Source organism: Dipodomys spectabilis, unplaced genomic scaffold (genome assembly GCF_019054845.1).
Source record: "Dipodomys spectabilis isolate Male_0828 unplaced genomic scaffold, ASM1905484v1 ptg000003l, whole genome shotgun sequence".
Classification (NCBI taxonomy): Eukaryota; Metazoa; Chordata; class Mammalia; order Rodentia; family Heteromyidae; genus Dipodomys; species Dipodomys spectabilis.
This window is the reverse complement of record NW_024870680.1, coordinates 16,385,011-16,410,405: the sequence shown is the minus strand read 5'-3', so window position 1 is coordinate 16,410,405 and position 25,395 is coordinate 16,385,011. Positions and strand designations below refer to the sequence as shown.

Here is a 25,395-nt window from a genome sequence, read left to right as displayed (position 1 = left end):
CCTTGAGTAACTTGGGATTCCAGGTATATGCTAGGACAGTTGGCCCTAGCCCTTGGTTCTCTGTGGTAGGGTCTTGCTATGTATGTAGCCCAGATTGGCCTGAACCTCACACTCCTGAGTGCTGGAATTACAGATCCAAGCCAATGCTGACTTGAATGAATATATACAGGGATGGGAATCTCTGATCTTCCCTCGAGTTCCCAGAGGGCAGGCCTCCTAGGACGTAAGTGCCCAAGCCTCCCGAGTGTCCCTATTCCATGTCCCTTACCCATCATTCCCCTCCCCAACCCTGCTCATTCAGATGCCGACCTGTCCCCTAGTCCCACCTTCAGCTTCTGCTGCTGCACCTTGCTGGCTTGGTCATACTCAGCCAGCTTCTTACTCAGCTCTTCCATCTGGTGGGGAAGAACAGAGAAGGCAACTTGGGAGGAGAAGTTTTTCCCAGACATCTGGACAAACCAGAGGCCATCCCCAGACCACTACCCCAAATTCCTAGAAGACACTCAGATCCCGTCTCCATCTTCCAGTTAGGACACACTGCCAGGGCCACCAGCCCATACTGCTCCAGCCCCGAGAGAGCCACCATAACCAGAGCTGACTGGAAGCTGCCCCCACTGGTCTTCAACCCCAGACTTCCCTGGCTGGGGGCAAGGGCACCTCGTTTGGTGCTCATGGCTACCCTCCCCCAGGAATTAAGCAAAGCCCAGCTGCTCAGACCTCTTCCCATCGCTGTGAGCTGTTAGTGCCGGTTTGAGCCATGCAGCAGCGGCGTAGTTAGCGTGGGGCGTGGGAGACAAGAGGAGGGACAACCCACGCATTCAATCCCCCCTCCCACAAAGCAGCCACCAACAAGCGACCCCTGGCTCCTCCAGGCATTCTGGGAGCCGAGGCAAAGCCAGGCAGCAGAGGGAGAGAGGCAAGGGGTCCATTGCTAACTGTTTGCTTGTCAACTCAATGGTCCTCCACCATGTCAGGCTTAGAGGGGTGACAGGAAGAATAGAGGGCCCAATTCTTCGCCGGCCTGTGCTGACAGGGAAAGAGGGTATCAGTGATCTTGCCAACTGTCTGCTACACAGGTGTATTGGGTGCAGACCCGTCTTGGCTCTCTCCGGCTTCAGAGATGTGGGTTCTGGTGCTTTAGCGTCCCCACCCCCACCCCCACCCCCACCCTACCCGAGCTGCGGTATGAGCCTCTTCCAGGGCTTTTGCTAAGTCCAACTGTGGGGAAGAAGGTGCGTGGAGAGCTGCTATTCCTTAGCTGAGCAGAACCTAGAAGGCTTCAGGCGACCTGAGGTTCCCCTTTGTCCCTGACAGGCAGGTGGGAGAGGGGGCAGAAGGGTGGAGAGGCCGACCTGGGATGGCGGAGGAGGCCTCCTGGGCCCCCTGCCCCTTCACAAACAGTCGGCAACAGGAGCGGGCGGAGGCAAGCTGCAGCCGGGGTCATGCACGACACTGGTCACCGTTTAAGCAGCCAGCACTTAGCGAGAACCCCCGGCATTACCTGCTTAGACTGCTCTCTCTGAAATACCTCTAGCTGCTCCACCTGTGCATGGGGGGGAGCAATGGAGACAGTGAGCCGGGGCCTGGGATGCCAGTCTCACCTCACCTGGGCTCTGACATTTTCCCACAAGGACTGAGTACAGTCAGGCTGAGGCTGGGCGTGTGGCTTGGTAGGAGAGCACTTGCTTATTAGCACGCTGAGGGCTTGAGGTTTGAGCCCCGGTGCCAGCACGCTCCGGGGTCCGTCCTCCAGGGCAAGAGGGGCAATGCCGACCAGCCACTTCTGCTTTTCAGCTACCCAGCAAGGAGAGGGGGCAGAGACAGTGTGGGCGCGCCGGGCATGTTACCTGGGCAGTGAGTTTCTGCCTCTCTTCCTGAAAGCGCTGCCTCTCCTCCAGGACCTTCACCTTGGCACCCTCGTACTTGGCGGTCATCACCTCCAGCTCCCGGGCAGCGTTCTGCGTCTCCCGCTGCATCTCAGCCAAGCGGGACTCGGCGTCTGCCCGCACTGCTGCCAACTCCTGGACGTATTTCTCCCGGGCCTGGTCCAGCTCCTCTTCCAGAAACTGCCTGCCGAGGCTGGCCCGCTCCCCCAGCCCCCGGTTCTCCTCTGCCAGCAGGCCGTGCGCCTTCTTCAGCATGCTCAGCTGCTCCGCGTAGCTCGCCTTCTCAGCCCGCAGCTGCTGGGCCGCCCGCTCCTGCTCAGCCAACTTCTGCCGCAGGGACACCAACTCCCCCAGATCCCGCTGTGCCCGCAGCAGCTCTGCCCGCAGCCCGCCGGCTGACTGTTTGCTCTGCTCCAGCTCCTCCCGGTGGCGCTTCTCGGCTGCCGCCTGCTCGGCCTGCAGCTGCTGGCAGAGGTGCTTGGCCGGCAGCAGTTCGCTCACTAGCGCCTGTGTGCTGGTATGCTCCAGCTGCAGGGCAGACAGGGCCTGCTCCTTCTGGAAGAACTTCTCCTGCCACGCCTTCAGTTCCTGGCCCAGCTCCTCGGCTCGCTCGGCCTGCGAGGCCAACTCCTGCCGCAGGCTCTCCGAGGCCCCGCGCTGCTTCTCCACCTCCTCCCGGAGGCTCTGCACTTCCTCCCGCAGAGCCGAGCTGCGTTCAGCCGCCCGGGCGCTGTTACTGGCTGTCTCAGCCTGGAGCAGGCGCAGCCTCTCTTCCAGCTTCTGGCTCTTCTCTGACTCGGCTACCACCAGACGCTTGAGCTCCTTGCTCTCTCCCTCCTTCTCCAGGACCTGCCGGTTCAGGATGGATACCTCCTCCTCCAAGCTGCTGATGAGGCTGCCTTTTCTCTCTGCCTCCTGCTGGCCCCGGGCCACTTGGGCCTTCCACTCCTCCTCGGCCTTGCTGTGGTCCTGAGCCTTGGCACGGAGGGTGGTCAGCTCCCTCTGGGCGGACACTGAAGCAGCCTGAGTGTGCCCCAGCTCCCGGGCCTTCTCCTCTAGCTGGCCCCGCAGAGTCTCTAGGGCCTTGTCCTGCTCGGCCCGGGAAGCGCGCTCAGACTCCAGGCTGCGCGCCAGGCTGTCGGCCTGCTCCTGCTGCTGACGACACTGCTGCTCCAGCTTGCTCACTTCTGCCCGCAGCGCCTCCAGCTCAGGCACCGGAGCCTCCAGCTTGCCAGCTGCCTCCAAGCGGGCTCCTGCAGAAGCAACTTCTCCATCAGCCACGCCTGCAGAATGCTGGTGTTCCTTTTCTTTCTGGTCCAGCTGTGCCCTCTGCTGCTCCAGGGTTTGCTGAAGCTCCCTCAGCTCTGTTCTTTGGGCTGCTTCCTGCCCACGAAGCTTGGCCAGCTCCCGGTCCTTGCCCTCCTTTTCTGCCAGGGCTTGGGCCAGCGCCTCCTGCAAGCTGGCAAGCTCCACGCGCTGCTCATTGAGAGCGTTCTGCAGCCGCATCTCAAGCTCTGCCTTGGCTGCCTTCTCCAGGGCAAGGTCAGCTTGGGCCTGGCTATGCTCTTGGGTCAATCTTGCCACCTCTCTTTCCTGCTGCCCACGTTCCTCCTGCTGCTGCCCTTGACTCTCCATGAGCGCTGCCCGTAGCTTCTCCAGCTCACTGCCCATCTGCTCGGCCTCACGCTCCATGGCTTGCAGTGCTGCCTGCGTGCTGCAGAATGGCCGTCCTGGATGCTCTTCCAGCCACTCGGACTCTCTGTCTCCAGCCTTCGGGGATTCCTTCATTAACTCCCGGGAGGTTGTTTCCTGCTGCTCACCTGCCTTGCGCACCAAGGCCTCCAGGCGGACTACCTCCTTGCTAGTGGCCGCCATCTTCTCTTGCAGAGTAGAGAGGTCATCTGCCAGCTTCTGGGCCCTGACTTCTTTCTCCTGCACCTGTTGGAGGGCTCTGGCAAGGTTGGCATGGAGCTGAGCCAGCTCGCTCTGCTGCCGGCTGATCTGGAGCTCACTGTGGGACTCTATCTCTGCCACCTTCTCCTTTGCCTCCTGCAGTTCCTGGCGGGCCCTGTCACACTCTTCTTTCAGGGTCATCAGCTGTTCCTGGAAGGCAGCATCATACTGTGCCTCCTCCCGCTGCCTCTCCTCAAACCGCTCCCGCCAGGTTGCCACCTCCTTGATGAGCTGTTCACACTCACTCTCAGCCCGGCGCTGGGAGGCTGCAGCCTCTGTCAGCTCCCGCCGCAGGGCTTCCTTCTCAGCCTGATGTGCCTCTCCAAGCTGCTGCAATCGGGCCTCTAGCCTCTTGCGCCCAGCCTTCTCTTCTTCTAGTTCCTTCCGTGCCTGCTTCCGCTGTTCTGCCAGGCTTCGAGACTCTGCCTCCAGCTCAGAGACCTGGCGCTGCTTCTCCTCCAGGGCATCTGTGGCTCTGTGCTTCTCCTCTTCCAGGCTGCCCCTGGCGATCTTCAAGGACTTCTCGAGGGCCTGGAGCTGCTCCTGGAGCTGGCCTTTCTCCTGGGCCACTCTTTCTCGCTCAGTTACTTTTTGTTGCTCAGCCTTCAGCTGGGCTTCCAGCTCTGTCACCCGACCCTGGGCCTCGCGCCATTTCTGGTGGCCTGCTTCAACTTGGGTTTGGAGTTCTTCTACCTTTTGGCTTAACTCTGTCTTCTCCCGCTGGGCCTGTGTCACTGAGGTCTGGGTACTGTCCTGGGCCTCTTTGGCTTCCCGAAGTTGCTGCTGCAGAATCTCCAGTTTAGCAGCCTTCTCCTTCTCCAGTGCCTCCAGCTGCTGGCGAGTAGCATCCCTCTCCCTTAAGGCAGCCTCTCGAACATCGGCTGCTTTGGCCAGCTGCTGGGCCAAGTCCCGCTTGGTGGCCTCCTGCTCCTTGGCTGCCTCTTGCAACTGCTGCTCCTTCTCCTTCAGACTGCTGCTCAGCTCCTCCACCTGGTGACGGAGGCCCTGCGAGGTGTGTTCTTGCTGTTGGAGGGTCTGTGCCAGCTGGGCCTGCTCCTCTTTGGCCTGCTGCTTCAGGCTGCTCAGTTCCTGATCCTGCTGCTGGAGGGTAGCATTGAGTGCGGTGAGCTCTGCAGTCAAAGAGGCCACCTGGGCAGTCAGCTGGGCCCCCTGAGCCTTGGAGGCCTGCTCCAGCTCCTCCTTGGCCTGACCCAGGCTGGAGACAGAGCTCTGCAGGTCGGCAATCAGGCTGGCCAGCTGCTGCTTTCCTTCTTCAAAGCGGCCCCTCTCAGCAAGCAGCTGGGCTTCCTGCTGGCCTCGCTCATGATCCAGTGCCTCCACCCTGGCTTGGAGCTGGGCGTTGATTGCAGCAAGAGTGGCTACCTCTTGTTTCAGGGTCTCCAGCTGGTGGGATAAAGAGATGAATGGGGATCAGCATGACTTTTCAGTCACCACACCACCTCCTTGGACACTGAGGGGCAGCGGGAACCCGCCCCAGCACACAGGCCTTCCTGGCAGCTCCGGGGTATTCCTACCTGCAGGACGTCGCCCAGTACCTCACCCTTCTCGTGAGGAGGGTTCTCCTGCAGCCGAGCCAACTGCTCTTCCAGCTGTGAAACTTTTCCCTGAAGGATTTCATTCTTTTCTTCAAAGCATTTCTGGGAGTAAAGAGACTCACATGAACAGAGCAGTGCAAAGGGCCCTGGACTATCACAAGGCTTGACACTCCTTTTGCCTTGACTTAGAAAGCAGCCAGAGACCTGGACCCATGAGGAACCTTTCTAACCCCAAGTTCTAGAAATGAGTTAAGTCACAATGTGAGCTATCACACTTACTTCCAATTCCTTATTGCATATCCTTCCTCACAATCCTCCAAATCACCACCAGCATGAAAACCACCTCTGGGCATTAACATCAGCTCTGTGCCATCTCCCACCACTGTTGGTTAGTGGCAGGCATTGCCCTGGGTGTACCTCTAAATTACTAATCCACCCACAGGTCTAGAAGAAAGCTATTACTGTTTCTTTCACAAAAGAAAACCTGACATCCAGATGTCAAGTGCCTTGTCCAATGACTACATGGTTTAACAAATGCAGAGTTCAATTCTTATTAATAGTAGTACAACTTGAGCATCCCAAATTTGGAAATCTGAAATCCAAAATCCTTTCAAGCTCCAACAATCATGCTCAGAAAGTTTTAAATTTTGAGCCAAGCATGGTACAATCCCAGCATTCAGGTGGTGGAAACAGGATAGTCAAGGACAACTCGGGTTGCACAGCTAGATTCTGTCTCAAAAAAAGTTGTGGATGTTGCAGCCGAGCACCAGCTGGCTCACGCCTGTAATCCTAGCTACTCAGGAAGCTGAGATCTGAGGATCACAGTTCAAAGCCAGCCCAGGCAAGAAAGTCCATGACACTCTTATCTCCAGTTAACCACCAGAAAACTGGAAGTGGCGCTGTAGATCAAGTGGTAGAGTGCTCACCTTGAGCTGAAGAACTCAGGGCCAGCACCCAGGCCCAGAGTTCAAGCCCCATGACTGACAAAAAAAAAAAAAAGAAAAGAAAAGAAAGTTTCTTATGTTGGGGCATTTTTAAGATTAGAGATGCTCAACCCATGAACTCTATGTAAGTATTATCAAATCAGAAAAGCCCCAGCTTCCAGTAAAAGATACCCAAGCTCAAAGAACAATTAATACTAATGGGCTGAGTGAGTGCTTCCTTCACTGGTCAGTGTGTTATCCACACAACCCCACACAGGTATGGCATCTACTCCTTTCAGAAGTTAACTTATCTGAGATCCATGCCTTCCCAGAGGAGTGATCACAGGTGTCCTGGACTTAAGCCACACCATTCCATGACAGCACACTACTGAACCCTGAGAAGGCATCTGACACCCTGAGCCCTGCACACAGGTCTCCTTTGTGGCCGACTCACCACCAGATGGTTACCTTGTCCTGCAGGGCCGTGCTGAGCTCCTTCTCAAAATGGGTCTGCTTCTCCACCCACTCCTGAGTGGCCTTGCTGTGCTCCTCTGTTAGCTCATTGAGAGCACCCTGGAGTTGCTGCAAGTGACTGGCAAACTCCCGTAGCTGAGATGCAAGAGGGAGGCCCATCACCCAGGGTCAAAGCTGGCACCACTAGCCTGGAGCCCAGGGGTGATGCCTCCAGAGATCCTTCCCCCACCCCCATCCAGTAGCAGCCAATCACACCTCCAACTCAGGACCACAACATGTACCATGGCAGCAGCCAGTCAGGATAAGGAAAGGGCCAAAGACACAGGTCTTGGCATAGACTGAAGCCCAAGTCACTGGGGCCTTCACGCACAAGTCAGCAGCCCCCCTGACCTTAAAGGAAAGGTCGCCATTTTCCTCGGAAAGCTGGTTAATCTTGCGATCCATCTGGCTTTTCTCTGTCTTCAGGTCCTGGCACTGTTTCAGAGTCTCATGCAGCCGCATGGTGAGGCTGCAGAGGGTGAGGAGCAGTATGAAGAATGTGGCTCCTAATTGGGAGCAGGGGCTGGCAGGGGCAGGCAGGGACTGGCAGGAGAGGGGCAGGGAGAGCATACCTCTCGTTCTTGCTGTGTAGTTCCTCAAGCTCCCTGGGCTCTGGTGGGCTGGCTGCCTGCTTCTCACTCAGCAGAGCCAGGCGGTCAATGCGCTGCTGCATCAGGGCTATCTGTGCGTCTGCCCCACAGCAGGGAGAGGAGGAGAGGGGAGTGAGCACAGAGCCATAGGAGCAGGAAGAGGGAGGAGGAGGCATGCAGTGTCCAGTCTACAGGAAAGGGGGCACGGGGGCAAGAATAGAACCCAGCTTCAAGAGGTCAGCCTGACCCTTGGCCCAGGCTAGGCTCTAAGGTCCAGGGCCAGTGGAGGGGACCAACATGGGAGGGCTAAGCTGTCTCCAAAGCTTCCCTGGATAGAACTGCCAGATGCCTGCATCTGCAGCCAGTCGTCTACCTTTTTCGGTGAGGAGTTTGCGGTTCTCGGCCAGCTCCAGTTCCAGCTCATCTCGGTTGTTTCTTTCATCTGCCAGTTGTTTCTTCAGCCGCCTCATCTGGAACTGTGGGGTCTGCAGGATGTCACCCATGGGGGAGGCTGGAGAACCTGAGGGGAAGCTGAGGCAGAAAGGAGATGACACAGGAGCCAGGGAAAGAGCCCGTGATGGGAAACAACGAGCAGCAGCCCAGGAAGAGAACAGGGGAGGACAGAAGAGAGCACTGGCTGGGAGGACCAAGTCCCTGGCTTCCTTTCGCTATGCTACCTCGTGCCTCATCAAATGACCCAGACACATTTTTCTTCTCTCTTCCCTATACTTTAATGTCTTTGTTGGGAGGTTAGAGGACAGATTCTCCAAGGAAAAGGGGATTCCATAAGCAGAGAATGGCCTTCGAGAGAGTGGCCTGCCCATGACAGACCCTCACCCACGTCCCCCAGTTAGTACTGGCTTACAAAAGGGATCCCAGGCCTGCTGCATCCTCCAAGCACCCCTTGAGGGATGCACCTGGTCAACAGCTCAGCCTCTACAATGCCAGGAATGGAGGACTAAACAGATGTGGAAGGCCATCCCAGGACATACCTGTTCCCACTGGAAGAGGAAGCAATTCTCTGTAGCTCTAGAAAGCGAACATCCCTCTTGCCCTGGTGGCTAGGTGGGGAGAACTCTTCAGGCAATGTGTTGGAACAGGTGGAAGAGACAGGAACTGGGGGTAAAAAGACAAACCAAGGTTAGTGCAGGGTGAGGTAGTACCAGCACTTAAACTCAGGTACTTACTAGTCTACACCCTCACCCCTTTTGGCTCTTATTTTTCAGGGGTCTCATACTTTCGCCTAGGCTTGGCCTTGAACCACAATCCTTCTACCTAGGGTGACAGGCATGTGAAACCACACAGGACCTATTTGTTGAAATTGAGTCTCCTTAATGTTTTGCCTGAGCTAGCCTCAAACCTTGACTATCCTAATCTCCAACTCCCCAATGAGCAGAGGGGATTACAGGCAGGGCACAGGCCAGATCTGCATCCTCACACAATGTGAGAACTGACCTTATTGGGGGTGAATCTGCTGACATTTTTATGCAGAGTAAGCTAGGCAGAACATGACCACATAGGCCAGTATCCAACCAAAGTCATGTGCAAGGTTTCCATTTACTCAGAGCAGAAAAGTATAGTGAGGGGGTTTCCCTGCTTAGATGCCAGACCAAGCTCTCATGCCAACATTACCCAGTCAGTTTGAGTCCTACTTTTCATGGTGGAGCCACCCTCCATTCCAAAACTCTCTCTGTCGGAGCTCTTATTAAACCAAGGTGTCCCTTCTCCAAACCACCTCTTCCCTTGCTTCCATGACTACTCTCACAGGACTATGCTATCTCTTTACTCTCCTCCTGTGTCCCTCCACTGCCTCCACCACCTCCTCCCCTGCTGTCTTCTCCTCTATACGCTGCCCATAGTTCCCACAGCTTCACTGGCTACCCTACGAACCCACATCTGGCCCAGAGCTCTCCAGCATCCTACGCTCACAGTCCCACCTCATGGACTTGAACATACACAGCAGCAGCAAATTCAATAGCCAGAAGAGAACTTTCCCAAACCTTTGTCAGAGCCCTCAGCCAAAAACTGGTAAAGCCCTCGCTCTTTCTGTTGGATGGCCAGGAGACATCCGGCATATTCCATACTTGGCTCCCTATCATGCTTACTGGTTGTTATGTACCTGCTCCCACCTAGAGCAAAAGAGCTTAGGGACAGCTCCCAGGCCCTGCTTAAGTCAAGCCCCACAACTGACTAATTAATTAATTAATTTTAAAAAGATACAACACTTTATTCCCAAGCACTGAGCCTATGTCATGTGATGGGGAACACCCCCCCCCCATTCTCCATAACCAACACAATCTCTACTCAGAGATGAGGGGTCCTCACGAGTGGCCTACTCACCTTTTGCCAAAAAGTTCTGTAGGTCCTCATTAAGATTCAATCCATCTTCATGGTCTAACATAAACTTCAGGATGACAGCTAACTCAGCCTATGGCACGGAAAGAGAAAGGGAGCCCCATTATGCAATCAGAGATGAGCCTGGGGGCTCAAGACTCTACCCTGCCAATCTCAAACCATGATGGGCCCTATTCTTCCTCTCAGATTCAAAGCTCCAACGCCCAGCCGCACACGCTTCCAGGCCCAGCGAGAAAGGGTACAGACCCCTGCTCTAGCACAGCCACAACGGAAACCAGCCAGCAGTTCAGTTCTCTGAGTCTTGGTGTGCTTCTGGCTGCCAATTCAAGAAGCTGTGGGCTCTGGCCTGTCAGTTCCAGAGCCCGCCTCACATCCAGGCAGATCAGATCCACTTTCCAGCACTCATCACCTTGATATTCTGTTCCTCCCACTTTCAGGAGACAGAGCAGGTAGGATCTCACGTTCCCCCACTTGCTTCACTCCCTACTACCTCCCCATAAAGTACATCCAGAGTAAGAATTCCTTAATAGCTTTGTAAGCGCACAGCGTCTAGCATAACTGTTGGCAATGGTGGAAGGAATGAGATAGTGTCTGACACACATGTGCGTGCACACACACACAGGCACATTCATGAAAAGAATAATTTCTGTGCACATACAAATACACAGCACAGTTAAATACACACATTAAAAAGCAATAATAGACTTTTAGAAGTCTGTTATTTAAAAGTCAGAAGTTAGGAAGTGTGCTATAGCTCAACTGGTAGAGCACTAGCCTTGAAGCTATAGAGTGTGGGGACAGCGCACCCCGGCCTAGAGCTCACGCCCCATAACTGCCAAAAAACAAAAAAAATTAGGAGTTATGTCTGGGAAGGAATTATCAGCAAGTGTTATTTCCTTCTTAATGAGCCTCAGCATTTTCTGGATTTCCTGTAAGAAATAGCTGCCATCACCAAAACCATAGTTCTTCAGAAAATAAAATGCGCAATTTCAGTATGAATGGGAATGGAAAAGATGGGGGAGAATCATAGAAGGGGTAACATTAATCAAGATGCACTGTAGTCATAAACTCACATGATGAGCTGGAATCCTTAGTACAACTACTTAGAGATAATAACAAAATTAATGAATTAAGAAGAAAAAAGAAAAGACAAAGGAACAGGGTGAGGGGAGCCAGGCTGGGCCCTCAAGTCAGGTGGAGGTCAAGTGCATACCTGAATCCTGTACTCAAACTGTTCCCAGTCCCGGGAACTTCTGGAGCTCATGGTCGCATGGTACAAGAGCAGCATGGTTATCTAGAAGCCATACAGGAGGCAGTCATTAAGTGCTCCTACTTAGTGCTCCCATCCAGCGCTCCTACTCAGGGATGTTTGGGGACTCTGAGCTACTGTCACCCAAAATGCCTTTAGTTAGCAAACAGTTCCAGGTTACCAGGCTTAGGAGACCCAAGAGACACTCAGATTTTGGTTTTTTTTTGTTTGTTTGTTTTTCTTACCTAAGGACTCCATCAATATGAAGAAAAAAAGTCAGCTGCCAAGATTCCTGCCTGGCTAACTGCCCAGGTACTGCAAGCAGACACAAAGGCCAGGCCTCTCGACAGACCAGCAGAGGGAACGAAGCAGGCTGCTACGGTGAGACCTGATTCCTGATGGCCTTCAGCACAGGTCTAGTTAACCTGTCAGGTGGCTGTCTGGTCCCACCCCCAGCATCCAAGGACCACAGAAATAAAGCACTCCTCAGCCCTTGCATAAAGAGCCCGCCCCCAAGGGTCCCTCAGCCACTTCTCCCCAACCCATGTGGAACAGGTGCCGCAGGTACCTTGGCCAATTCCAGCTCTGACCCCTCCGTCACCTTCTGTGCAGACACCACACATTCTGGAGAAGAAGGAAATTTTCTATTTTCTGCAACGAAAGCAAGGTAGAAAAAAGGGTGACCTTCCTGGGAACTACACCTGACCTTCCCAGAGTATCTAAACCTGCAAAGCAGAATCCCAGCCAGGAAAGGACTATGAGACTAGGCTCCTTCTTGAGTCCTCTGCCTGCCTTACAACTTCCATCTGCAGGCAAACCACAGGCCCCAGGGCCAGGGCAAAAAGGCAGGCAAGGGACTCAAGATTAGGACAAGCCTACCTGCTCACTTCCCAGCACCTTAGTACCACAGAGGGAGCCAAGGTCCAGGTCACTCTAAAGTCCTGTCTCAACTAAGGTGACACAAGAAGCCCACATGTGAATCAGGATAGAGCAACTGAAGACCCCGGCTCCCTTGCTGCCAGACAGTCCAGCCTTAGTTACTAACTTCTTGCTGCTTCATCTCCAGAGCTTCTCACCTTCTCTACAATTCTCTTGAGGAAGAGGAGGAGCAGAAAGCTCCCCACATCAAAGATAGCTCTATAGTCTAGGTCTGAATCAGGGCTAAGTGGAGCTCACAAGTACTCTGCTAGCAGCTTCGTCTTTAATCCTCTCATCTACCTGAAATGTGATTATCTGCATCTATACCACAGACAGGAAACCTATGTCCAGGAAGGTGCAACGCAGTGAGCAAGTCAAGGTCTCCGCCTCTGAGCCTGTACTCACCCCTGAACACTTATCTGGGAAGCCAGAAAACCCTTTTCTGGCCAAGGTAAATAAAGTAATAAGGATTTCTTGTCTCTTACTTCTCAAAGTAGGGGGAACAGAAGACCAATGTGCTGAGCGCTGGGAAGGTTGATGGGAGATAGGCTGGATCTCTGGAACTTAAAGGCCACACTTGCATCCCAAGGCCCAGGAGTCTGACCTGGCTGTATTCAGCTCAGTTATCATCCTTGACTAGATTCTCTGGGGTCTCAAATTCCAGGAGCCAGAGCTGCCTGGCTAGAGAAAAAAAGCACTTACTCTGCAGAAAACTGCACACGAAGTCCAGTCTCTCTGGCACTGGCTGTTGCAGGATTTGCTGGCCCTCTTCAGTGCCATGGCTAGAAAAAAAACAAGTATTAGAGATGGAAGCTAGTGGCTCATGCCTGTAATCCTAGCTACTTAGGAGGCTAAGATCTGAGAATCACAGTTCAAAGCCAGCCAGGGCAAAAAAGTCTGTGAGACTCATCTCCCATTAACTACTAGAAAACCAGAAGTGGAACTGTGGCTCAAAGTGGTAGAGCCACTAGCCTTGAGCAAAAGGGCTCAGGGACAGTGCCCAGGCATTGAGTTCAAACCCCACAACAGACAAAGGACCACAGTACTTAGTGACCTCTGCCTGCTTTCTTACCGCTACCTCCCTTCCCTGCACACGTGTTCTATTCTATATTGGGTGTGAAGCCATAAAGAAGATGCAAGAATACCACTTCAGATGGAATGTTGAGTGAGAAGTGGGGACTTGGGGCATGGGGGTCTTTCTCGCAAAGAGGATATACCCTGTCATCAAATTTGCAACTATGAAAAAGCTCTGCAGGAAAGGAAGATGAAGGCAGCACCAACTAGATTAAACAGCTCTGAATGACTCAGCTCTAAAACATCAGGTGGCTGGGAAACATAGCTACCACGAGTGAGAGAAGCCCATGGGAAGGAAGGGACGAGGTTCTGCAGCAGCGACAGAGCAAAGGCTTCACGCTGGGAGGAAAGCGGAGATGGCTGAAGGCTCCTGAGGGCTGGGTTAAGGGTTAACATCAATCTTTTTTCCTGTTTTTTGTTTATTTGTGTTTTGAGACATAATCTCATTATGTAACTCCAGCTTGTCTCAAAACTCAAACTCCTCTGTCTCCATCTCCTGAATACTGAGATTACAGGTGGGAATCACCATGCTCAGTGACCCTTCTTTCTGAAGGGCACTTACTCCCTTGATCCTCATTTAACTGCAAAGGCGAAACATGGAGAGAGCAGAGGGTGGGAGGAGGAACCTCAAATAGCCAGGCTGTGGCCACTGGGTACACAGTGTAACTGCACTCCGTCTGAAGAGGACTATTGCTTTACTTTCCCAGCTGAACTGGAGATGCTGATTTTTTAAAAGGACTGTGGGAGGTCTCTGGAGGGAAGGACAGGCCCCTGATCACCACAGTTCCAGATATTTATAAGGAACATGCCATATCCAAGCCAAGACCATGAGCTACTGCCGTCCTAATCTTCCAAGGGACTGCAAAGGATCTTCTAAGTGGAGCTCTGCAAGAGGCATTCTGGACAGCAGACCTTGGCTTAGGGGCTCCTAGTTTTGCAGAGTGCGAATGTCTGCACTGACTCCTAAATGAGCCATCTTCCCCACCCACACATAACTGGGAATGTCAGCTTGCTTCTGGGAAGAGTGGTATTTGCCTAAGTGTATTCCACTAAATAAAACAAAACATGTAACTGATGTTTGAAAAAAAAATTGAGTTAAACCAAACTGAACGCTTTTTTTTTTCCTTTATTAGTTTTCTGTCTGTTGTTTCTTGAGATGTAGGGGGAGGAAAAAATAGGTATCTTGCTATGTTGTCCTTGCTGGCCTTAACTCCTAGACTCAAGTGATCTTTCAGTGTCCTGCGTAGATGACCTACTAAACGGCTTGAATATTTTCTAAAGAAGCGGATATAAAGCCAGGTACCATCACACTTGTACTACTAGCTACTCAGAAGGCTGAAATCTGGAGGATTTGGGTTCAAAGCCAGCCTGGGCAAAAAGTCCCTGTGACTCTATCTACAATAAACTAGTAAAATGCCAGATGAGAGGTATGGCTTAAGTGGTAGAATGCCAGCCATGATCAAGACAGATGAAAGCATGAGGCCTCGAATTTAAACCCTGGCACCAGTGCCTTTACAAAGGAAGGTAGTAAGCCCAGGAACAGCTATCACGCCATGCTCTAATGGTGGTGAGAACGTCTGAGCTGACTGGCAGCTAAAGGCTGTTTTTCACTGTGAACAGCAGAGGTCACTGTCGTAAAACAAACGTCAGAGCTTTAGGTTTGCTAGTGAAATGCCCTCCGCCAGCTTTGCTACAAGGCTCACAGCCATCAGACAAGGCAACCAGCCTCTTTGCTTTAGGCTGCTCATTCCCAGAAGAACAAGAAAAACTGTTAGGAGTTGATGATAATGCATTTCCCACAAAGACCAAGTGGCCAAGGAACCCAGTCCTGTTCAATTCCCACAGCTTCTCCCTGCTCGCTAACCTTGCCAGCCTTCACTGTATTCCTCTGAATGAGACTTCTGATTTAGGTTAGCAGTAGAAGCAGTATCAAAAATGCAATAGCCAGGGCTGGGAAGGTGGCTCAGTGGTAGAGCGCTTGCCTTGCATGCATGAGGCCCTGGGTTCGATTCCTCAGCACCACATAAGCAAAAAGAAAAAAGCCAGAAGTGGCACTGTGGCTCAAGTGGTAGAGCACTAGCCTTGAGCTGAAGAGCTGAGGGACAGCGCCCAGGCCCAGAGTTCAGGCCCCACGACCGGATCAAAAAAAAAAAAAAAAATGCAATAGCCAGAACAGCTTAACCTGTTCTCCCCCAAAGGCAGTTGGTCTGCACTACCCTGCATTACTGGAAAGAAGCTGAGCGAGGCTGGGATTTCAACAGCCCATTCCCCACAGCCCCCAGTCTAACACTCAGGTACATTTCTGGAAACAACTTGGAGCTGGTACCTTCATTTCCCTATGAAATTCTTTTCCAGGTTATAAACCAACAGTGGCTAGACCAAGGACACACACATATCCTCACTCCTGGGCACATCTGCTGACCTGTCATCAGGCCAGGGAAATTAATATCTTCAAAACAAAAGTTATTCAATCTACCCTGAAGTCAGAAAAACATATTGCTACATTACATTTGAGGGCCTACTGTACCTGGCTGTCTCTTTTTACGGATATTATAATTGAACAGTGGGCTAGATATTGCCAGCCTAGTGCATTGACCAACAATTGATAATGAGTAACTCAACTACCACTTCAGTGAGATTTAAAAAATAATTATTTAGCTGGGTGCCAGCGGCTCACACCTATAATCCTAACTACTCAGGAGGCTGAGATCTGGGGATCACAGTTCAAAGCCAGCCCGGGCAGGAACATCCATGAGACTCTTATCTCCAATTAACCATCAGAAAACCAGAAGTGGTGCTGTGGCTCAAGTGGTAGAGTGCTAGCCTTGAGCTGAAGAGCTGAGGGACAACGCCCAGGCCCAGAGTTCAAGTCCCATGAGTGACAAAAAACAAAACAAAACAAAACACAGAAACATTTACGTTAGGAGTTACAAATGACTGCTTTATAGGTGGTTTATAACTCCACCTCGGCAGCATCTCATGGGGCGCACAGCTCAAGCAGTAGAGAGCCTACATAGCCTACACAGGTCAAACCTTAGCACTGCCCCCCTCAACAGAAAAAAAAGAACTGTAAATTAAGCAAATTTACACCAATCCATTTACAAGTATCAAGGGGAAAGGGCAAAAGCCAAGCATAACCATGATGATGTAATTAACAAACGCCATGCTTCAGGAATTTCCACTCCATCAACATAAAGCAGGACTCAAACCTGGCAAGAGGCGGGGTGTCAGTGGCTCATGCCTATAACCCAGGCTACTCAGCCAGCTGAGATCTGAAGATCCAGGTTTGAAGCCAGTCCAAACAGGAAAGTTCCTAATATTTTTATCTCCAATTAATCATCAAAAAGTCAGAAGTGGAGCTATGGCTCAAGTGACAGAGCATTAGCCTTCAACAAAAAAAAAGCTCAGGGACAGAGCCCAGGGCCTGAGTTCAAACCCTAGGACCGACACCAAAAAAACAAAAACTGTTGAGAGAGGAAATGAGCCCCTGATGGAAGCTGTTTTGGAGTTTAAAGGGTTATTTTGGAGATAGGCTCTCACTATGTTACCCAATCTGGCCTTTAAATCCAGGTCCCAAGCAATTCGCCCACCTACCAGCAGCTGACATGCTTGATAAATGATGTCTAAACACCAGGCTAAAAATCTGGGGGACATTTTGGTGGCGCTAAAGATCAAACCCAGAGCCTTGTACACACTAAGCAAGACCTCTTCCACTGAGCATATCTTCAGTCTCCAAGCTGAAGATCTTAGATTTTAATCTATTAACAATGAAGAATCACTCAATTGTGAGGATGAAGTGAGGATTTGAGAAAGTCCTGATTTCAAGCCCCAGGACTGGCAAAAAAAAAAATCCTATAGGAAATCCCATTACCACAACACACTTCCAAAGGGGAAACAAAAACAAAAACACCCTAATGGGTTTGTCTGCTCCTCAGCCTCACTAGATTTTGCCACTGGAGAATACTAATTACCCCTCATTCCTACATCTATTTACCCAGACACTGATTAAAACCCAATCAATGAAGGTAGGCAGGGCACATGCCTATAAGCCAGCACTTGTGAGGTAGAAACTGGGGGACCCAGAGTTTCAGGCCAGTCTGGGTCTGTATGATAAAACTCTGTTTTAAAAAAGAAAGACAAGAGGCTGGGAAGGTAACTTAGCGGTAGAATGCTTGCCTTGCATGCATGACGCCCTGGGTTCGATTCTTCAGCACCATATAAGCAGAAAAAGCCAGAAGTGGCACTGTGGCTCAAGTGGTAGAGTGCTAGCCTTCAGCTGAGGGACAGCGCCAGGCCCAGAGTTCAGGCCCCGCGACAGGCAAAACAAAAGAAAAAAAAGGAAAAGAAAGACAAGCTGGGTGCTAGTGACTCATGCCTATAATCCTAGCTACACAGGAGACTAAGGTTTGAGGATCACCCTTCAAAGGCAGGAATGTCTGGGAGACTCTTTTTGTTTTGTTTTGTTTTGGGTTGGTCGTGGGACTTGAACTCTGGGCTTGGGCACTGTCCCTGTGCTCTTCAGCTCAAGGCTAGTGCTCTACCGCTTGAGCCACAGAGCCACTTCTGGTTTTCTAGTGGTTTACTGGAGATAAGAGTCTCACAGACGCCGGGCGCTGGTGGCTCACGCCTGTAATCCTAGCTACTCAGGAGGCTGAGATCTGAGGATCGCGGTTCAAAGCCAGCCCGGGCAGGAGAGACCGTGAGACTCCTATCTCCAATAAACCACCAGAAAACCGGAAGTGGCGCTGTAGCTCAAGTGGTAGAGCGCTCGCCTTGAGCTGAAGAGCTGAGGGACAGCGCCCAGGCCCAGAGTTCAAGCCCCACGACCGACAAAAAAAAAAAAAAAGAGTCTCACAGACTTTCCTGCCTAGGCTGACTTTGAACTGTGATCCTCAGATCTCAACCTCCTGAGAAGCTAGGATTATAGGCGTGAGCCACTGGCACCGGGCTCTGAGAGACTCTCATCTCCAATTAGCCAGTAGAAAACTGAAGTGGTACAGTAGCTCAAAGTGGTAGAGGACTAGCCTTGAGCAAAAGAGCTTAGGGACAGGCCCCGTATTCAAGTCCTATGACTTACCAAAAAAAAAAATACAAAACAAAACACAATAGCATAGGAAGGGGACTATCTATACTGTGTTATTTCTCCCTCAAATGTAAGGGCTTCTTTCTTACTGCAGGACCTCAAGGTTGCAAATGGGGCCTGTGAAGAGAACTTGGGGCTGAGTCAAGACAAGAGGGCTACAGAAGACTCCCGCTGAGATAAGAGAATGGGGAGCTCTTGAAACTGTGCAACAGGGGCCTTGCAGCCCCTTCTATGCAAGAATGGGGAAGACTTCAGATGGGGCCCACCTGAAAGGACAAGGTTGAAGTGCTGGCCTTTGGGCTCACCCAGGCTCCTAACACTCTACCACCACGGCAGACAGCTTCCCCTGAGGGGCGGGCAGTTTGCATACTCACATGCTGTTAATGATCTTGATAAAGACGCTGCAGTCTTGGAGCTGCTGCAAGGCCTCCACAGGATCAGCCACACGCAGACTGTTCACCTGCGAGTCAAACACAAGAGCCTGTGAGAACATGAGAAATGCCAAAATGCGTGGTTTGCTCCCACAGCTGCAAAGGGCGAAGGGAAGACATGATTTCAGAATTTCTTTTCTCTCTCTTTTTTTTTTTTTTTGCCACTCCTGGGGCTTGAACTGAGCACCTGGGCACTGTCCCTGAGCTCCTTCTGCTCAAGGCTAGCGCTCTACCACTTGAGCCACAGCACCACTTCCAAGTTTTTCTGTTTATGTGGTACTGAGGAATTGAACCCAGGGCTTCAAGCATGCAACAAGCACTCAACCACTAAGCCACATTCCCAGCCTGATTTCAGGATTTCTGTTTGGTTGGTTTTTGGGGTCTGGCCCAGGCTGGCTTCAAATTCAAACCTCACCTCCCTCAATTCCCAACTGCTAGAATAACAAGAATACACAACCACACTGCATATCTAAGAGTGTTAATATTAGCAAAGGAACACTGCTCCACCTCCCATCCAGTGAGTGATCCCAGTCACAGCCCCGCAAAGCGCCAAAGAGGCCTGAGGCTTGGACCTATAAGAGACCAAGATGTGCCAGCACAAGGGCATGCTTACATAATACAATCAGGCATAAAATGATTCTGGAAGAATCTTGATTTCCCATTGGTACCACCTTGCCTATAGGGAGAGAAACTTGATGGCAGAGAACTTCAAAGGGGAAAAAGAGACTTTATATCAGAGTCCTTGGATCTCAATAGTTACATTGTAACTATGTATATTCCTTGTTCTCTGTGTATACCAGTACCCAGGCTTGAACTTGGGGTGTGAAACTTAAGCCATGTCTCCATTTCAACTGTTTTGCTGGAGTCTTTGCTGGAGTCTTTGATGGAGAGATGGAGTCTGGCAGATTTTTCTACCTTAGTTGGCTTCAAACCTCAATCCACAGATCTCAGCATGCAAAATAGCTAGGATTACACAAATGAGCCACTAGCACCCAGCCTCTCTTGAATTTTTACCTGGTAGCCTTTTGTACTTTTAAATCATATCTATTCAAAACTTCAATTTTTTTAATGTGGGCTGTGAATGTGGCTTAGTGGTAGAGTGCTTGCCCAGCATGCATGAAGCCCTGGGTTCAATTCCTTAGTACCACATACACAGAAAAGGCTGGAAGTGGCACTGCGGCTCGAGTGGTAGAGCACTAGCCTTGACCACAGAGAGGTTCAGGACAATGGCCCAGGCCCTGAGTACAAGCTCCAGGACTGGCAGGGGGAAAAGAATTGTTATATACCCCCATGTAGATATAAAATTTTGCATTTTAAAAATTCTTTCCAGACATAAAACATTGACAGGAGAAGGAAAAAAACAACAGGAGAATAAGATGAATTTTCTTTTAAATAAAAAAAGGAGGGAGGGACTGGGATGTAGCTCAGTGGCAAAGCGCTTGCCTTAGCAAGTGCAATGTCCTGGGTTTGATCCCCAGTACCAAAAAAAAAAAAAGAGGAAGCTGGACTCCAGTGTCTTACACCTATAATCCTAGCTACTCGGGAGGCTGAGTTCTGTTAAAGCCAGCTGGGAAGGAAAGTCCCCATGAGACCCTTATCTCCAGTTAACCACCAGAAAACTCCAAGTGGTGTTGTGGCTCAAAGTGGTAGAGTGCTAATCTTGAGCAAAAGAGCTAAGGGACAGTGCCTGGCCCCGAGTTCAAGGCCTACCACCTACAGAAAAAAAAAATGGAGGAAGAAGGAAAAGAAAAGAGAAGCTGCATACAAACTTCCCAATTGATTCAACTGTCTTTGGCTTCAAATAACCATCTAAGTCAGTCTTTACCACTAGAAACAAGGTTAAATAACTTCAGCAAGGGCTTCTATTTTGGCTCTATTTAAAGAACCTTGAGCAAGAGCTCAAAACACTGAGGATCATTTGAACCCTGGTTTTAGGAGGTCAGACTAGGGCTAGGTATATAGTTCACATCTGTAATCTTAGACACTTAGGAGGCAGAAATAGAAGGATCACCGTTCAAGGCCTGTCTAAATTGAACAAATCGAGAGAGAGAGAGAGAGAGAAAGAGACAGACAGAGACAGACAGAGAGTCAGACAGAGGGAGGGGAAGGAGGGGAGAGAGAGAGAGAGAACACAAGCGAGAGAGCACATGTTAGTCCTGAGCCTTGAACTAGGCCTGAACACTAAGCTTTTATGCTCAAGGCTTGTGCTCTACCACTTGAACAGTAGCTCCACTTCTGGCTTTTTGTTGTTTAATTGGAGATTAAGTCTCAAAGGTTTTTCTGTCTGGACTGGCTTTGAACTACAATCCTTAGATCTCAACCATCTAAGTAGCTATGGTTACAGGCATGAGCCACTGACACCCTGCTTATATACAGTGTACTTTTAGTATTTTAATACATTTTTACTATGACTTTTGAGGAAAGCACATAAGTAGTTGCTGCAAAATAAAATTAGTATTATGTTTATGATCTATAATGGTAGGTAGTCACTGTACGGCAAGCCTAGAACCTAAACAGATAAATAAGCCAGTCAACAAAGGAGCTCCTAATATTCATAGTTACCTCTAACTCAACTACAGACATAGCTCAGGGTCCCCCATAACTAATGAGCCTCTTTTAGGGAGAGAGAAGAATAAAGAGGGAACATTTCTAAAATAAATACAAAACACTGATGTGAAATATAAATATAAAATATCCAATTGAAATTATGCAACTGAAAACTGGTTACATTTCAGAATCTGAAGACTTTGAATACACACTGTACATTAAATTAATTTCCTTTCTGGAGATGTGATATGTTTAAAGGTAACCTGTCATTAAATCCACCTTACTTGGAAATTAAAATTTTATTTCTTCTAAAACATTCTAATTTAGTTCTGGGCACTAGTAGCTACTCAGGAGGCTAAAAACTGAGAATTAAGGTTAGAAACCAGCCAAGAAAGAAAAATCCATTCTTTTTTTTTTTTTGTCAGTGGTGGGAATTGAACTCTGGGCCTGGGCACTTCAGCTCTTCAGCTCAAGGCAAAAGCTCTACCACTTGAACCACAGCGTCACTTCCAGTTTTCTGGTGATTAACTGGAGATGAGTCTCACAGACTTTCCTGCCTGGGCTGGCTTTGAACTGTGATCCTCAGATCTCAGCCTCCTGAGTAGCTAGGATTACAGGCCTGAGCCACTGGAGCCCAGCTCCATGACATTCTTATCTCTAATTTACCAATAAAAAAGCTGGAAGTAGGGGCTGGGAAGGTGGCTCAGTGGTAGAGCGTTTGCCTTGCATGCCTGAGGCCCTGGGTTCGATTCCCCAGCACCACATAAGCAAAAAGAAAAAAGCCGGAAGTGGAGCTATGGCTCAAGTGGTAGAGCACTAGCCTTGAGCTGAAGAGCTGAGGGACAGCGCCCAGGCCCCACGACCGGACACACACACAAAAAAAGTACAGTATATCTATGAAATTATTACAATGAAACCCACTTAAATTATTAAATTTTGCTAATAAAAAAATAGTAATAAACAGTGGGTGCTAATGACCTGTAAACCTAGCTACTCAGGAGGCTGAGATCTGAGGACTGTGGTTGGAAGCCAGCCCAGAGAAGCAAAGTCCCTAAGACTCTTATCTCCAAATAACTATCACAAACACAGAAGTAGAATTGTGGCTCAAGTAGCAGACCACTAGCCTTGAGTACAAAATCTCAAGAACAGCATCCAGGGATAATCATGGTGATGATGATTATTATGCAGTGAGATATGCCTATAATCCAAGCTACTTGGAGATAAGGAGGCCTAAGGTTTGAAGTTCCAGGTCAGTCTGAGCAAAAGCTAAAAAGACCCCCATTCTCAACAAAGAAGGGTGAGGAGGTGTGCATCTGTCATCCCAGCTACACAGGAGGCATAAGGAGGATTGAAGGCCTGGGCAAAATGTAAGACTTGGGCTGGGAATGTGGCTCAGTGGTAGAGTGCTTGCCTAGCATGCATGAAGTCCTGGGTTCGATTCCTCAGTACCACATAAACAGAAAAATCCAGAAATGGCGCTGTGGCTCAAGTGGTAAAGTACTATACTTGAGCTGAACAGCTCAGGGACAGCGCCCAGGCCCAGAGAGGTCAAGCCCCATGACCGACCAAAAAAATAAAAAATAAAAAATAAAAAAAAAAACCACAAATCTATAACAACTAAAAAAAAAATCCAGGGAATGGAAACAAGATTTTGTTTCCTTTGTTTTTGTTTTCATCTTATTTGTTCATTTACCTGTCTTTAGGAGGGTAGGGGGGAACACAGAAATGGAGGGACAAAAGTGAACAAATGTGGCAGTGGTACTCAATAGACATATGTTGAAAATGAATTATACAACTTGTGGGTGAGCACAAGAGGGTGACACTATCCAAAAAGAAATGTACTCATTACCTGACTGATGTAACTGTAACCTCTCTGTACATTACCTTTATAATAACAATAAAAAATATAAATTAAAAAAAGTTGTCAATCACTAGCACTGGAAAAAAACAAAACAAAACAAAACAAAAAGTTGACCTGATTATTCAGTACTCAGGTTAACTATTAGAATACTCTGTGCACAATGAACTCTTCCCCATTTGTATACCTGTAACTAGTGCATACTAATTAAAAATTGTAAAAAAAAAAAAAAAAAGAATACTCTGTGCAAACTGGCATGCCCGTGTAATATTCTAAGTATCAGGCATTATTATGCATTCTAATGGTGTGTTAAATGGTTTTGTGTGTTTATATGCTTACGTGTGTGCATTTGTGCACCATACTGAATGTTTTTCACATTCATTATCTCATTAGCCTCATAATAACCCCCTGAGGCATCACTAGAGCCATTACAAATGGGATGCTGAGCGGCTAACTTGCCCTGGGTCACAGAGGGGCCAGAGTTTTGACTCTAAGAGCCACGTCTGTCACCATACACCATGGCCACTTCTTGTAGCTTTAAAATGCTTTAAAGCTTGTAGCTTTAAAATGCTTGATGTTCAGCAATATATTCTCATTTGCCATGGTCTCCAAAGGAAAAAAAAAAAATATATATATATATATATATATATATAAAAACTTTCTAAAGGATTTTGTTGCCCTGATCAAGAAGGTAATGGGACCTTAGTGTGGCAAGATTTAAGTAAAACAATTAACAAAGAAAAAGCTACAGTCTTTTTGTGATGGTAGTTTTCTAAATGGAGAGGCACTTGGCTGCATTCTCACAGACATATTTTCCTTTCACATGAACACCTGCTGTTTTGCAATATTCAAAAAAGAGACATTTTATTCTCTTGTGCCTGGATATGGTAGCCTTTGGGGGAGTATCAGTCATAGTGCTTGAACTCTAGGTCTGGGCACTGTCCCTGAGTTCTTCAGCTCAAGGTGAGCATTCTATCACTTGAGCCACAGCACTACACCTGGCTTTTTTTGAGTAGTTTATTGGAAATATGAGTCTCATGGACATTCCTGCCAAGGCTGGCTTTAAAAGTAATTCTCAGATCTCAGCTTCTTGAGTAGGTAGGATTACAGGCGTGAGCCACCAGTGCCTGGCTTAGGTAGCTTAATTTATTTATTTTGCCAGTTCTGGGGCTTGAACAATGGGCTTGGACGCTGTCCCTACACTCTTCAGCTCAAGGCGAATGCTTTATCGCTTGAGCCACAGCACCACTTCCAGTTTTCTAGTGGTTTTTATTGGAGATAAGAGTCTCACAAACTCTCCTGCCCAGGCTGGCTTTGAACTGTGATCCTCAGATCTCAGCCTCCTGAGTAGCTAGGATTACAGGCATGAGCCACCGGTGCTGCTTCCCTGAGCTTCTTTGGCTCAAGGCTAGGATTCTATCACTTGAGCCACAAAACTACTTCTGACCTTTTCTTTTTATGTGGTACTGAGGAATCGAAGCCCAGCCCCCTTATTTTATTTTTTAATGCCAGTATTGGGGCTTGAATTCAGGTCCTGGTAACTGTCCCTTAGCTATTGTGAACAAGGCTAGACCTCTACCACTTAAGCCACAGCTCTACTTCCAGCTTTTTGGTAGCTTATTAGAGATAAGTCTCATGTACTTTCCTGCCCAGACTGGCTTCAAACCACAATACCTAGATCTCAGCCTCCTGAGTAGCAGTATCATAGGCCACTTTATTCTTTTAAGACGTATCCTAGGTACTCATCAGTGTAACTAATAGATGGTGATTTGTAACTAGTAGGGTAAACAAATGCAGTCATAGTATTCAGTATACTCTAAGTGGAAAATGAATTATGTAACCTGTTGGTAGGAATGGGAGAGGGAAATTGGGGTAAAGTGAAGGAAGGGATGACACTGTCCAAAAAAGAAATGTGCTCATTACCTGACTTATGAAATGGTAATCCTCTGTACAATATCACCTAAATAATATTATACTTAAAAAAATAAAATAGCTGGGAAGGTGGCTCAGTGGTAGAGCGCTTGCCTTGCATGCATGAGGCCCTGGGTTCGATTCCTCAGCACCACATAAGCAAAAAGAAAAAAGCCAGAAGTGGCGCTGTGGCTCAAGTGGTAGAGCGCTAGCCCTGAGCTGAAGAGCTGAGGGACAGTGCCCAGGCCCAGAGTTCAGGCCCCATGACCGGACCCCCCAAAAAAATAATAATAATAATAATAATAAAAGAGAAAAGAAAACTAATTACTATGCCTGTCAGTTTGTATATCACTCTCAATTTCACATGAAGTGACAGAAGACAATCTTAGTTTTCCTGTGAAGGATCTTGAATTATTCTCAGTTTTCCTGTGGAATATGTTGGATTATTCTGTTAGTGAAGATACATTCAAAACACATGTTAGAAGATTACATATCATTTTAAGTTAACATGCATGCTAGCCGGGCGCCTATGGCTCACGCCTATAATC

General features: G+C 49.2%; 1 protein-coding gene across 5 annotated transcripts in view; it reads right to left on the bottom strand.

Annotated features, from left to right (window-relative positions):
• Nucleotides 1–25,395, bottom strand: part of Numa1 (nuclear mitotic apparatus protein 1) — an 81,407-nt gene that overhangs the window by 6,365 nt on the left and 49,647 nt on the right. For 4 of the 5 annotated variants that reach the window (XM_042687316.1, XM_042687325.1, XM_042687341.1 and 1 more), the window contains exons 3-16: nt 18,475–18,560; nt 12,646–12,725; nt 11,594–11,676; nt 10,990–11,070; nt 9,762–9,849; nt 8,414–8,537; nt 7,795–7,952; nt 7,404–7,521; nt 7,183–7,300; nt 6,787–6,927; nt 5,375–5,497; nt 1,848–5,243; nt 1,502–1,543; nt 327–395 (exon numbers count right to left, since the gene is read on the bottom strand). In XM_042687316.1, coding sequence (XP_042543250.1) covers nt 327–395; nt 1,502–1,543; nt 1,848–5,243; nt 5,375–5,497; nt 6,787–6,927; nt 7,183–7,300; nt 7,404–7,521; nt 7,795–7,952; nt 8,414–8,537; nt 9,762–9,849; nt 10,990–11,070; nt 11,594–11,676; nt 12,646–12,725; nt 18,475–18,560 — 4,707 coding nt within the window. The remainder of the gene's footprint in view (nt 1–326; nt 396–1,501; nt 1,544–1,847; nt 5,244–5,374; nt 5,498–6,786; nt 6,928–7,182; nt 7,301–7,403; nt 7,522–7,794; nt 7,953–8,413; nt 8,538–9,761; nt 9,850–10,989; nt 11,071–11,593; nt 11,677–12,645; nt 12,726–18,474; nt 18,561–25,395) is intronic. The other variant, XM_042687333.1, reaches the window with a different exon arrangement.